The 14,812-nt window shown below is 38.1% G+C and overlaps 1 protein-coding gene across 1 annotated transcript in view; it reads right to left on the reverse strand.

Moving 5' to 3' along the window:
- Positions 1-13,767, reverse strand: part of LOC126149144 (uncharacterized) — a 35,384-nt gene extending 21,617 nt beyond the window's left edge. The window contains exons 1-2 of the mRNA XM_049915797.1: positions 12,304-13,767; positions 11,977-12,161 (exon numbers count right to left, since the gene is read on the reverse strand). Coding sequence (XP_049771754.1) covers positions 11,977-12,161; positions 12,304-12,357 — 239 coding nt within the window. The 5' untranslated portion in view covers positions 12,358-13,767. The remainder of the gene's footprint in view (positions 1-11,976; positions 12,162-12,303) is intronic.
- Positions 13,768-14,812: the final 1,045 nt, after the last annotated feature.

Consider the following 14,812-nt stretch of genomic DNA (forward strand, 5'->3'; position numbering starts at 1 on the left):
CAAGTGCGGCTGAAACACTCATCACTGTAGGCTTACTGCATCATTTGGTCTCTATAAAGACTTTCTTGAATTTCACACAACATTTAATACAGACACATTGCTCATCTAACTCTGCCAGCTCAAAATTCGCGAACTGAGCAACGCAATGTACTACTCACTACAGCACTGAACAATAACTAAAAGACATACTACAATGAAACTCCCGGCAATTACACATTAAACTGATGTGTGTGCAGGGATGCAAATCACATTTTGTTCCAACATGTTATTGGCGTGGATTTACAAATGTTCCAGAATTTTTTGTTAAGACCTCGTATACTGTGAAGCGGTAGTCAGAATGCCCAACTCCTTAAACAGATGTCTACAAGATGATCATGGGTGAGCACCACGTATTATTCTCACACCACACTTTTGCACAATGAAGACTTTCTTTCTTAAAGATGAGTTACCCCAGGACTGGATGAATATAAGCAAAATATGTCAACTTACTGATTTGTTTCTCCCCAACATTTGCAATGATTCTAATCACAAATGTGGCTGAGCTAAGTTGTTTTAGGAGTTTCAAAACATGTTTTTTACAATTTAGTCTCATCAATAGCCCCACAAGAATAACAAATAGAATTAAAAGACTCATAAACATATTTTCAGAAGTGGACACCACAGAGAGAGAGAGAGAGAGAGAGAGAGAGAGAGAGATTATTAACACTGAGTTGGGGTTATCTGATCATAATGGCCTCATCCTTACAATTCCAGCTAAACCTGTGAAAGTAAGGGCTGTACTTCTTCATGTAGAAAACTGTGCTAATATTGATGATAGTCTAAGTAATGAATCCTGGTTAGAAGTAGTTACACAATGAAGTACTAACAATGTTTATGATGCTTTCTCTTCAGTACTCATGTCCAATTTCTGAATTTGTTTTCCGAAGAAGTTGACTGGATTCCATTCATGTCAGATCACCAAATCTAGTTACTGGATTACCTCAGGAATTAAATTTCCTGCAAGACTTTAAAAATCGTCAGTTCTCAAATGAAAAGATCCATAAATCCTCAGTTTATAGAAAACAAAAAGACTTATAAGAAATTGCATCAGCAGATAATTGCAAAGGCAAGACTGTCGGACAACAAATCAAAAAATGTATGGGATACTGCTGAGAATATCAATCAGACCAGGATTCACTTAGGTTTCATACACCAGCAGACAGCATAAGGTTAGTTTCAACCAGTGAGCATGAAGTAATGTGTGTGATTAAGAGCCTTAAATGCAAAATGTCAGCTAGTGTAGATTGTGTACCACTATCACTTCTAACCCTTACTGTTGCACAAATTGCAGAGCTCTTGGCTCACATTGTTAATTTATCATTCATTGAGGGAGCGTTCCCCCAAATATTAAAAATATTGAAAGTGATACCTTTATTCAAGAGTGGTAAAGTTGAAAATTATTAACCCATTTCACTCCTCTCAGCATTCTCTGAAGTACTTGAAAGATTAATGAAACAATGAATTACCAAATACAACCACAGTCTACTGACTAGCAACCAACATGACATTTAAACAGGTAGATGTATAGAAACTGCGGTACTATATTATACCAATAAACTGATCAGAAATTTTGGGTCAAGGGAAGCATTCGATTCCACCCACCTACTTTGACCTGTGACACATGTGTGTTCTTTGACGTCATTGTGACACCGTGTTTTTGGGTGGGGTCGTGTTTGTAGATGGTGTGTTGTTGCATTTGGAGGCACACTCTTGTGGTGGATGTTCATGTTTCAAGATGTTTGTGTTATGTGTCATATTCGGTAATTTGACTTCATGTAATCATTCTGAGAAATAGTTGTTGGATGCGTGTGCTGTGTCACCAGTGAATTACACTGACTTATTGTCTTGAGGGGTTACGCATTCATGTTAGGTTTAATTATTGTTGTGTGTTTTTTATTCGCTCCATGCTTGCGTTGGGCGATAAGATGACGGCGGTAAGGTATTTGCAGCAGTTCAGCTTGATTGTCAACTACATGATGTTTCATGTGTGTAATGAGATTGTGAAGTTGACAATAGTCCGGACTTCTGAGGACAGGAACCTGTATGTGGCACTGAGAAAATATTTGTTGAACTACCTGACATGAAGATTTGGTTCGAGATCTCAGTTGGCCATCAGGGAGATTATTTTAACTAAACAAACACTGTTTTTAAGGCTCAGATGGTTCAAATGGCTCTGAGCACTATGGGACTTAACATCTTAGGTCATCAGGCCCATATAACTTAGCACTACTTAAACCTAACTAACCTAAGGACATCACACACATCCATGCCCAAGGCAGGATTCGAACCTGCAACCGTAGAAGTCGCGCGGTTCCGGACTGAAGCGCCTAGAACACTGTTTTTAGCCTTGTTTCACAATTTATTATTAATGTCATTGCCCAACCTATGTTTCGAGTTATAAGCCCATTTTCAAGTACATTACTGATTCCCAAAGATGGTAATAGATGTTAAGGTTCCAACAAATGCAAAATTAGTCTCTTTTGATGTGTACAGCTTGTTCACATCTAGTCCAGTAAAAGACCGTGTCACAGTCACCAGTGTCACAATCTATTCACACAATATAAATTCAGAAGCGCAGCTGAGCACTGTTAGTATAGTGGAATGTTCTTTAAATCAAAATTATTTCTGCTCACAAGGGGGCTATTATCAGCAAACAGATGGTCTGGCAGAAATGTTCATGGACAAGTGGGAGACTGATTTTCTGAAGAGAGAACCACTGGCAAAACACGCTGTGTATTTGTACATATATGTAGATGATATCCTCTGTAGGTGGAAAGGTTCCAATGGAGAACATAATTAAAGGAAAATACGAACCAGTGGCACACTAACATAAAGCTCAGCATAGAGTTTAGGGAGGGGGGGGGGGGGGCAGGGGGGGGGGGCAAAATAAATTTCCTGGACAAAAGCTCAAAGATAGGAGGCAGTAACCATATACTTAAAATTTACTGAAAAGATTCCTTCACTGACACTTTCATCTCCGCTTCCCTCCAACATCCTACAAACATGCAGCATTCCATCAAATGATCCACCATCTCCTTTCTATCCCTATGTCCCAAGAATACTTTGACTAGGAACTTAACACAATAAAAACAATAGCCATAGCCATAAATAGTGAATTTGACCCCCAACACCATTGATAAAATTTTAGGTATAAGGATGAAGAAGCAAGCCAGGTCCTTACTGCCCACAATGAAAAATACAGACAAACAGGAAAAGAAATGGTGCAGATTACCTTTTACAGGGAAAACATCAAATAGCATAAGTAACATCTTGAAGGCAAAGGGTTTCTCTGTGTTTTTTTACGCCCCTCTGGCAATAGGTGGTTTCTTGCTCAATGCAAAAGACAAACAACCAGCTATCACAAAAAGTGGGGTTTATAAAATCACTTGCCGTGAACATCAGTCACGGTACAATGGATAGACGGGGAGGTCAATCTGTACCAGGCTTAAAGAACACCACAGAAGCTGGAGATTGAGGGAGCCTGATTCAGCCTTTGCAGAACATTGCCTGAACAATAACCACGAATGCACAATAGATATAAAAGTCTTACACACAGAGGAATAGGGAGACAAACTCTATCAACTGGAAATTTTAGAAATTAAAAAACAGATGTGTATATCCCCACACCTATTATTAAATGAGCAAATCCAATTCAATTATTCACCTCTTTTAGATGAGATCACAACCACAGGATAGAAGCGTAGCTTTGGGCCCCAGTCCATTGTATTGAAAAATGTCTTGGATGATGCATAGCTTTTGTCTAGTCATTGTAGCATAATTGGGGAATGGTAACAATGTATGTAATTTGTTAAAAATGGTCATTGATGTAGTTGTACATTAAGTTATGGATCAATACCTTAAGAAGTTGAGATGATTATCTTTGCCTTGTGATTACATTTATCTGTGCATTATCATCTTTGGGTTGGTTTGGGTTGGATGGGTGAAGAGACCAAACAGCGAGGTCATCGGTCTCATCGTATTAGATAAGGATGGGTAAGGAAGTCCGCTGTGCCCTTTCAAAGGAACCATCCCAGCAATTGTCCAGAGTGATTTAGGGAAATCATGGAAAACCTAAATCAGGATGGCCGGACGTGGGACTGAACCATTGTCCTCCCGAATGCGAGTCCAGTGTGCTAGCCACTGCACTACCTTGCTCTGTCATCTTTGGGAATCAGGGATGTACTTGAAAATGGGCTTATAACCTGAAACCTAGGTTGTGCAATAACATTAATAATAAAATGTGAAACAAGGCTAAAAACAGTGTTTGTGTAGTTAATTTACGATGCGTCACCAAGAACCCACAGTCGATTCAATTAAAATGAAATTGTTTTACTTATACAAAATTTTTGTTTTATCTTTCAACTTTATAATTTGAGGAGTTTTTTTGTTTTGGTTTCCAAGGGCTTCTCTTGTGTGTATGTTTGTGTGTGTGTCTAATTTGGGCAGGGATAAGGGGGGGGGGGGGGGGGAGGCGGCAGTGGTGGTCAGCCTGGCTGTATTTTCCAGTGGCTGGTTGATAAGTAATTTTTTTTTCGTTTTGTTTTTAATGCATTATTTATGGTTTCTTTGTTTTGGTATGCAGTTTTTTGTGTTTATTTTAACTGGTGAACTGAGTTTGGGAGTTTTGGGTTTTTGATTTGTGTGTGGCATTTTGGTATAGTTTGCTTTGTTTGAGCTATACAAGTGAATGGAATTTTGCCATACCACATTTTGGAGTTGCATGTGTTAGATTTTTGGTATCGAGCGCTTCGTTTGGTCTATATAAGTGAAGTGAAATTTGCGATTCCTACGGTTTTCATGTTTGTATAATTATATCATATGTTGAAAGCTTTCTGTGTTTGTTTTTGTGGATAATATTTGTTTTGTGATGGCAGTGTTTTTCATATTGCTGTAAATTCAGCCTGTGCCTGCCCTAACCCCTCTACTTCCCATGGCTGTCCTGTTAGTTTCACTACTATTATTATTTCTTTCCCTTCTCAGACGTTATGTATGGTTAAAAACGAAAAGTGACGCGGACCTTGATCAAGTGTGACTTCCATTTAATTGTATGGTATATGTTACATTGCATTTAGGAACTTTCCGGTAATTGAACATGTATCAATAATTACAGATTTCTGTAGTTGTATATATATGTTTGGATGTAGCTGTATTGCGTTGATGTATTGGTGGATATTGTGTGGTATGACTCCTGTAGTTGATAGTATAATTGGTATAATGTCAACTTTATCCTGATGCCACATGTCCTTGACTTCCTCAGCCAGTTGGATGTATTTTTCAATTTTTTTCTCCTGTTATATTCTGTATATTTGTTTTATTGGGTATGGATATTTCGATTAGTTGTGTTAATTCCTTCTTTTTATTGGTGAGTATGATGTCAGGTTTGCTATGTGGTGTTGTTTTATCTGTTATAATGGTTCTGTTCCAGTATAATTTGTATTCATCATTCTCCAGTACATTTTGTGGTGCATACTTGTATGTGGGAACGTGTTGTTTTATTAGTTTATGTTGTATGGCAAGTTGTTGATGTATTATTTTTGCTACATTGTCAGGTCTTCTGGTGTATTCTGTATTTGCTAGTATTGTACATCCGCTGGTGATGTGATCTACTGTTTCTATTTGTTGTTTGCAAAGTCTGCATTTATCTGTTGTGGTATTGGGATCTTTAATAATATGCTTGCTGCAATATCTGGTGTTTATTGTTTGATCCTGTATTGCAATCATGAATCCTTCCATCTCACTGTATATATTGCCTTTTCTTAGCCATGTGTTGGATGCGTCTTGATCGATGTGTGGCTGCGTTAGATGATACGGGTGCTTGCCATGTAGTGTTTTCTTTTTGCAATTTACTTTCTTCATATCTGTTGATGTTATGTGATCTAAAGGGTTGTAGAAGTGGTTATGAAATTGCAGTGGTGTAGCCGATGTATTTATATGAGTGATTGCTTTGTGTATTTTGCTAGTATCTGCTCGTTCTATAAAGAATTTTCTTAAATTGTCTACCTGTCCATAAGGTAGGTTTTTTATGTCGATAAATCCCCTTCCTTTCTGCTTAATGTGACTCTTTCTGTTGCTGAATGTCTGTGATATATTCTATATTTGTGCCATTGTGATCGCGTAAGTGTATTGAGTGCTTCTAGGTCTGTGTTACTCCATTTCACTACTCCAAATGAGTAGGTCAATATTGGTATAGCATAAGTATTTATAGTTTTTGTCTTGTTTCTTGCTGTCAATTCTGTTTTCAGTATTTTTGTTAGTCTTTGTCTATATTTTTCTTTTAGTTCTTCTTTAATATTTATATTATCTATTCCTCTTTTTTGTCTGTATCCTAGATATTTATAGGCATCTGTTTTTTCCATCACTTCTATGCAGTCGCTGTGGTTATCCAGTATGTAATCTTCTTGTTTAGTACGTTTTCTATCGACTATGCTATTTTTCTTACATTTGTCTGCTCCAAAAGCCATATTTATATCATTGCTGAATACTTCTGTTATCTTTAGTAATTGGTTGAGTTGTTGATTTGTTGCTGCCAGTAGTTTTAGATCATCCATGTGTAGCAAATGTGTCATTTTGTGTTGGTATGTTCCAGTAATATTGTATCCATAATTTGTATTATTTAGCATGTTGGATAGTGGGTTCAGAGCAAGGCAGAACCAGAAAGGACTTAATGAGTCTCCTTGGTATATTCCACGCTTAATCTGTATTGGCTGTGATGTGATATTATTTGAATTTGTTTGGATATTAAGTGTGGTTTTCCAATTTTTCATTACTATGTTTAGGATCTGCATCAATTTAGGATCTACTTTGTATATTTCCAATATTTGTAGTAACCATGAGTGGGGTACACTATCAAAAGCTTTTTGGTAATCAATGTATGCGTAGTGTAGCGACCTTTGTTTAATTTTAGCTTGATATGTCACCTCTGCATCTGTTATCAGTTGCTCTTTACATCCTCATGTTCCTTTGCATCAGCCTCTTTGTTCTTCATTTATAATTTTGTTCTGTGTTGTATGTGTCATCAATTTTTGTGTAATTACTGAAGTTAATATTCTGTATATTGTTGGTAGGCATGTTATGGGGTGATATTTTGCTGGGTTTGCTGTGTCTGCTTGATCTTTAGGTTTCAGATAAGTTATTCCTTGTGTAAGTGTATCAGGGACTGTGTATGGGTCTACAATATAACTGTTAAATAATTTAGTTAGATGTGAATGTGTAGAGGTGAACTTCGCCAGAAATTTGCTATTTTATCTTTTCCAGGGGCTTTCCAATTGTGCGTAGAATTAATTGCTCGGGTGACTTCATGTTGCAAAATTATCACTTCAGGCATTTGTGGTATCACTTTTTATGTGTCTGTTTCTGCTTTTATCCACCGTGCAAGTCTGTTATGTTGTACCGGGTTTGACCATATGTTGCTCCAGAAGTGTTCCATGTCTGTTATGTTTGGTGGATTGTCTATTTTAATGTGTGTGTTGTCTATTGTCTGGTAAAATTTCTTTTGGTTTGTGTTGAATGTTTGGTTTTGTTTCCTTCTATTTTCACTTTTTTTGTATCTTCTAAGTCGTTTGGCCAATGCTTGTAATTTCTGCTTCTTTTCATCTAATTGCTCTATCGCTTCTTCTTGTGAGATTTTACCTAACCTTTTTCGTTTTTTGTCTGATATTTCATTCATTATAAATTGTGTTAGCTGTCCGATGTCTTTTCTCAGTTGTTCTATTCTGATCTGTAGCCTGTGTTGCCATGCTGGTTTTGTGGGTTTCTTCTGTGTGTTGGTTGGTTCTGATCTCTGCCTAGTGTGTATATTTAGTGTAGTGATTGCTCCTATATAAACCAGCAGTTGTAACTCTTCCGTAGTTGTATTTTCATTTATTTTGTTGTGTATGATTGTGTTGATAGTTGTTATTGTTTATTTCGACTTGTGGGTTATTTGGTGGTCTATGCAAGAATGGTCTTATGTCTGTATTTGTGTCTTTGTATTCTATATTTAGTACTGGAGGGCAGCGTGGAGGGTAAAAATCGTAGAGGGAGACCAAGAGATGAATACACTAAGCAGATTCAGAAGGATGTAGGCTGCAGTAGGTACTGGGAGATGAAGAAGCTTGCACAGGATAGAGTAGCATGGAGAGCTGCATCAAACCAGTCTCAGGACTGAAGACCACAACAACAACAACAACAACAACAACAACAACAACATATGTCAGCTGAAATTTTTCTTCTATATCTAACATGTGTGTCACTTCGTGTTCTATTTGTGCTTGTTCTGGTGGCTGTCTTAAGATTTCGTTTTCCTCTGACTGTTTAATTGATGCATGTTGTTCTTTGTTTGTTTGCTCTGGGATGTTTGAGTCCATTACTGTATTTTCTTCTTCTTCTGATTGCACATTATTTTGTTCCAGTATTTGTTGTACTCCTTGTTTGATGTTTTCTAATTCAGACTGGGGTATCCTGTTATTTTTTATTATTACACAGATCTGATCAGCTAGTTGTTCTGTTCAAAATTTTAATTCAGGATATCTGGTAATAAATGTTGTGTATACTTGTGATCTGTATCCAGTTGTGTTGGTTCCTAAGTTTGTTGCTTAGTAATGATATAACATGAGGTGTCGGTTAACTTCATCTGACCATCTCATCCTATGTCTTTGTTTTCCTTCTAGAGTGGTTGCAGGAAGCAGATCCTGCAAAATACCTCTATTTGGATTTAAATCATTTTCCCTGTGGCTAGCAGTGTCGTTAACATTGTGGATGGGCATAGGGTTCAAGTGTCGTCCCCGACCATGAGAGCGCTTTTCCGAGGCTTTTATTATTATTATTATTTCTTTTGAGTGAAATAGTCTTGTCATTTTTATTCGCTTTGGACGTAGTGATATTATAGCCGCAATATTGTATTTGCTGGAAGTAGAGGTGTCCCCCGTCTTGATGACAGCATGGGTCACAGCAGACAGGTGGAATCGAACACTTTCCTAATGCCGAAACTTGGATAACTACAATAGCACTGAGAAGTTCATTTAGATTTTCAAAAGCTTTTGATATGATTAGTCATAAAAAATCTTTTAGATAAGCTGGAAGCAATGGAGTTAGAAGGAGTAGAAAACAAGCAGTTTCAATCATATTTCCAAGACAGATAACAGACTGTGGCGCTCGTATCAGCTTAAACTAATCATAAGTCAGATTAGTATGTGCTGCAAGGGACGTCCAAACTGGTGTACACCAGGATAGTGTGTTAGGCCCTGTTCCGTTCCTTATCCATATAAATGACAAACACCTCATAAACTGCAGACAAGATCATTCTGTTTGCAGATGACACTAGTATCATAGTGAGAGACGTGAAGGAATCTCTGTCCACAACAACTGATCAACTCCTCAAGTCCTTGCATTTATGATGAAGTGCCAACAGGTTGACCCTTAATGTGAAGAAAACAAATTACATACCATTTGAAAAGATAAATCTAAACCAAGATCTCCATCTGGTAGTGGGCGGAAATGAGGTGGAAAAGGTATGATGCACAAGACTATTAGGAATGTATGTTGTTCAAGACAAACTGGAAAGACCATTTCTCCTCAGACAGTGCCAGAAGGGCTCATTTTGGTTACTTCCGGTCTCTTCTAGCTTTTAGGATGGATTTCTGGGGTAAACTTAATAGTCAATTAAATGAAATTTTTACATTACAGAAAACAGATATTCAAATTTTTTTCGCATAGTTCTGCAAGGACTTACTGCCTGCCCCTATTTAAAAAGTTGTGTTCACTTACTGTACCTTCCTTGTACATATACAAATGTGTGTTGTTGACAAGTGCTGGGCTTGGTGACCTGGAAACAAACTCTGATTACCACAGCTATAATATTCACAACTGTGAGTCCCTTCATACAGAACAAGTCACAACAATTTGTGCTCAAACATATGTGAGCCAGAAACTTCCTGGCAGATTAAAACTGTGTGCCCGACCGAGACTCGAACTCGGGACCTTTGCCTTTCGCGGGCAAGTGCTCTACCAACTGAGCTACCGAAGCACGACTCACGCCCGGTACTCACAGCTTTACTTCTGCCAGTACCTCGTCTCCTACCTTCCAAACTTTACAGAAGCTCTCCTGCGAACCTTGCAGAACTAGCACTCCTGAAAGAAAGGATATTGCGGAGACATGGCTTAGCCACAGCCTGGGGGATGTTTCCATTCTGGCTGTGGCTAAGCCATGTCTCCGCAATATCCTTTCTTTCAGGAGTGCTAGTTCTGCAAGGTTCGCAGGAGAGCTTCTGTAAAGTTTGGAAGGTAGGAGACGAGGTACTGGCAGAAGTAAAGCTGTGAGTACCGGGCGTGAGTCGTGCTTCGGTAGCTCAGTTGGTAGAGCACTTGCCCGCGAAAGGCAAAGGTCCCGAGTTCGAGTCTCGGTCGGGCACACAGTTTTAATCTGCCAGGAAGTTTCATATCAGCGCACACTCCGCTGCAGAGTGAAAATCTCATTCTGGAAACATCCCCCAGGCTGTGGCTAAGCCATGTCTCCGCAATATCCTTTCTTTCAGGAGTGCTAGTTCTGCAAGGTTCGCAGGAGAGCTTCTGTAAAGTTTGGAAGGTAGGAGACGAGGTACTGGCAGAAGTAAAGCTGTGAGTACCGGGCGTGAGTCGTGCTTCGGTAGCTCAGTTGGTAGAGCACTTGCCCGCGAAAGGCAAAGGTCCCGAGTTCGAGTCTCGGTCGGGCACACAGTTTTAATCTGCCAGGAAGTTTCATATCAGCGCACACTCCGCTGCAGAGTGAAAATCTCATTCTGGATATGTGAGCCATTTTGGTGGCATTATTTATAATGCATTGCCTGCATAGATGAATTTATTGGAGATGGAAACAGCTTTAAGAGCAGACTTTAAATCATTTCTTGTTGAGAAGAATTTTTACAATTTAATGAATATGTTACCTTACAGGATCATTATGACTCATTTATGGTTGAGGTATTTTGATTCTGTTAACTGATGTACCATCTATGCTGGGTGTCTTTGCTAAATAATGTTTCTGCTGTTGGTTTTCTGTTGCCTCTGTTTCTTACGCAGTGCTATACAATTCCTCTGATAAGGAATCTGATGTTAGCGTAGTTATGATGGACATAGGTGTTAGCAGGTGTTTTTATTTTTTCAAGGGTATTTTATATCAGAGTTTCATGTTTTAGTAATGTCCTTGATTTACTTACTGTGCATGCTGTACTTTTTAGCAGTGTTATGTAATACGTTCATGTATTTTCACTGTTTCAGTAGTGTTTTTATTTTCAAAATTTGGTATCTTTGTTATATTGATTTACTTTTTGTGCATGCTGGAATCGGAGTGTGGACTAGGTATATGTGATTACTTTTCTAATAATGTTCTTAGCGAGGTGCCTGTGCCAGTCTTAATCCCTGTCTGGCCATCCTGACTTGGGTTTTCCCATAACTACTGAGGTGAATGCTAAGATATTTCCTTTCAGTAGGCTACAGCTTACTACATTAATGTTTTACATGTGTTTGTATTATTTCTGTAATGAACCTGACACATCCAGTACTATTGTCCTGAATGGTCTACTGAAAAACAAATAAATTGATAAAAGAGTGGGAATAGAATCTAGAGAATCATGCATATTATTAACCTTTTCTACCGATTACTAGCAATGTAATTCACAGCATAAATCTCTTTTCTGGTAATGAAAGCTGCTGAGTGGGTGAGGTTTCAGACTTCCAATAAACAACGTTACTTAATTTCATTCAGAAACTTCAAACTAACCTTCCTTCTGACAAAGATGCTCTATTGGAGCTGTGACAACTTCTACAGTTATGCTGTCAATATTTGTGTGTATATATATACTATGTATTTTGAATTATCTCAACAACAAGTGACAAAGCGTAGTTCAGGTAAGGTATGGTGATGATGATGTTTAGTTTGTGGGGCTCTCAACTGCGTGGTTATCAGCGCCCGTACAATTTCCCAACCTTTGCTCAGTCCAATTTCGCCACTTTCCTGGATGATGATGAAATGATGAGGACAACACAAACACCCAGTCATCTCGAGGCAGGTGAAAATCCCTGACCCCACCGGGAATCGAACCCGGGACCCCGTGCTCGGGAAGCGAGAACGCTACCGCGAGACCACGAGCGGTGGACACCAGGTAAGGTACCTGCAAACATAAGAAAGTGATTAGTCTCCCTATTCCAAACAGGAACTCTTACTATACTTTATGTCGCCATTCTCAACATCAAATTATTAATACTTTCTCAAAATTTAAAGCCAAAGGAAGAACAAATGTAAACCATACTTACCACAGACTGTTGGGTTTGGTCAAAATTTTCTGTGTGTACAAGCATTACTGTCATATATCACGAGGAAGGCTAGTTGAAAATGTTAACAATACCACTTCACTAACTTCTTGTCAGTTTGATTACCGAAAGCATTAAACTTGGGTCCTGACAACTAATCGTCTTTACAGTAGAGAACATGTCTCTAGGTTGCACCGACACAGTTCACCTAGTCAGGAATATCTGTTAGCTGCTATTTACAATTAATCACAGTGTGACATCATCTCATGGTGATATATTTTGTAGCAAGAATGTAACAGGGTACTTAAGAAAATGGTGCATTTTCTGTACTGTATACACAAACAATAGACCATTATGCTTTGGAGCATAAACAGGAAAACAGATAACAGACACTCTTATAACAGAGACATTCAACGGTATACAAAACTATGTACCACAGTAGGAGGCACCTACAAACGCAACAAAGTTCGATTTATTTCATTTAAACTTCACCCCAATCGAATTGTGATGCACAGTATAATATACGGACAAAACACATTACTCATAAAGTCCTATTTCAGTACACACTGCTTTAAATGTTTCACTTTAAAGGCTTTATAAACAAGTCCCCAAGTTGATGTTTGGAACACATACATTCCACACTGATATAAACATTTTGCTAGAGTTCATGCACTAAATAATAACGTACTTCGATGCACTTGGAAAATATTTTACGGCGTTCCAGTTAGAAGTGGCTTTGGCTATCAATCGAGCAACTTCTGAAACAGCATACGCGAGATCAAGAAAATTAGAGCATGTCAGACAAGTCATGATCCTACAGCTGAACGACAGGGGGCAGTGCTGTTGAGAGTGTTGCTAGCCTTATTGTCTAATTGTTCAGGATCACAGGAAATCTCCAATGGTTTTTAATCGACATGTTAAAAGGATGTAGAATCTTCTCTGTGTATGCTTGCTGTGAAATGAAGGACCCGGACTTTGGTTGTTCTATCAGCAGGTCTAAAAAGCTGTCTAAAGAGCCCACTGTTATTTTCAATTCTGACACAAGTCAAAAACCAATTCAGTATACATTTTGAATCGACCCTGCGATGTGATTATCATCGACGGAAATGGCACTCTACAATTTTTCTGTTTTGCTCTATGGAATGGAAGTACAAAAACGAATATGCCCAGTAGTCTTCAAGACTGAGTCAAACTTATTATTTCAACAACGCGATGACTGCTTAAGTCCATTTAATGAATTATTGAGGCGATAAACAAGACCTGACCCGTCATCGAAATCTTCTGGTTGAGTCAAACATATTTCTGTGTCAAAGTCGCCACACAAAAATACATTTCTAATGTCGAATTGCCCAACGTCAAGATTTTTTCAGTTGCGAGCACTGGTAAGGTGCGAATAACGTCATAACGAGAGACTGTGCTAAATTTTCAACATAATCATATCCTCCACGTTGAAACATACCGCGAACAACCAAGCGACCAGCGAGCTAGATATCGATCAATCGACCTATGAGGTTTGTATTTTAGACGAAATATCGTATTTTCGATATCATGTTCACCGGGCAGTTCTACCACAAGCTAACATAACAGAAGTAGTAGTAGTTTATTCATCCAGAGACAATTTACATTGCATGGATTTCGTCAAAAAAATACATAGTATATATATATACACACATATAGGGTGAACAATACTATACAAAATATAGATGTGCATAGTAGACTACGTAACATCAGACCACATTGAAATAGCATGTACAACTTTGATTATTTACATTGATGTATGAGAAAGACTTTTTACATGGAATACACAGTTGATATTTAGATATAACACATACAATTCTAGCACCTTTGAACATATTATTTATTTAGATCATAGCAACAGTCAGATATATAATTGTTTAGTATGGAGCTATTCCAGGTATTCTTTTACACTATAATAGCAGTTGGTCATTAAAAATTTGAATACTGCTTCTTTAAATGAAGACAATTTTTTATTTCTTTTATCTTTACCGGTAGTTTGTTATACAATCTACTTCCTTGTATGTTTGTTTGTTTCTGCGCCAAAGCCTTGTTAACCCTTTTTATATGAATTTCATTGCACTTTCTTGTGTTGTAAGTATGTAGATCCGAGTTGGATTGGAAATTGTTAATATTTCGTTTTACATTAATTACGCTTTTCTGTATATAGAGGCACGGTAGGAGTAGAATATTCAGCTGTTTAAATAATTGCTTTGAAGGAGTTAGCCTTGAACTGTTGGTAATTATTCTAACAGCTCGTTTTTGTAGCGATTTTGTTACCTACTGCGCCAGCAGCGTGCCAAGCGCCCAGTAAGTTAAACTGTTGAGTTCGGCGCGATCATAAAGGTAAAAGCAAATAGTAGTAGTTTACTTTGGCTTTTACAATGGTTTTTACAAATGGGAGCGTAGCGTAGAGCAATAAATTGCACCAACAACAAGAAGAAGATACCAAATCTGTGTTTTTTTAGGTTTCCTAAGGGCCTTGAGAGGTATATAC

This window comes from Schistocerca cancellata, chromosome 2 (assembly GCF_023864275.1).
Source record: "Schistocerca cancellata isolate TAMUIC-IGC-003103 chromosome 2, iqSchCanc2.1, whole genome shotgun sequence".
In the NCBI taxonomy this organism is placed as follows: Eukaryota; Metazoa; Arthropoda; class Insecta; order Orthoptera; family Acrididae; genus Schistocerca; species Schistocerca cancellata.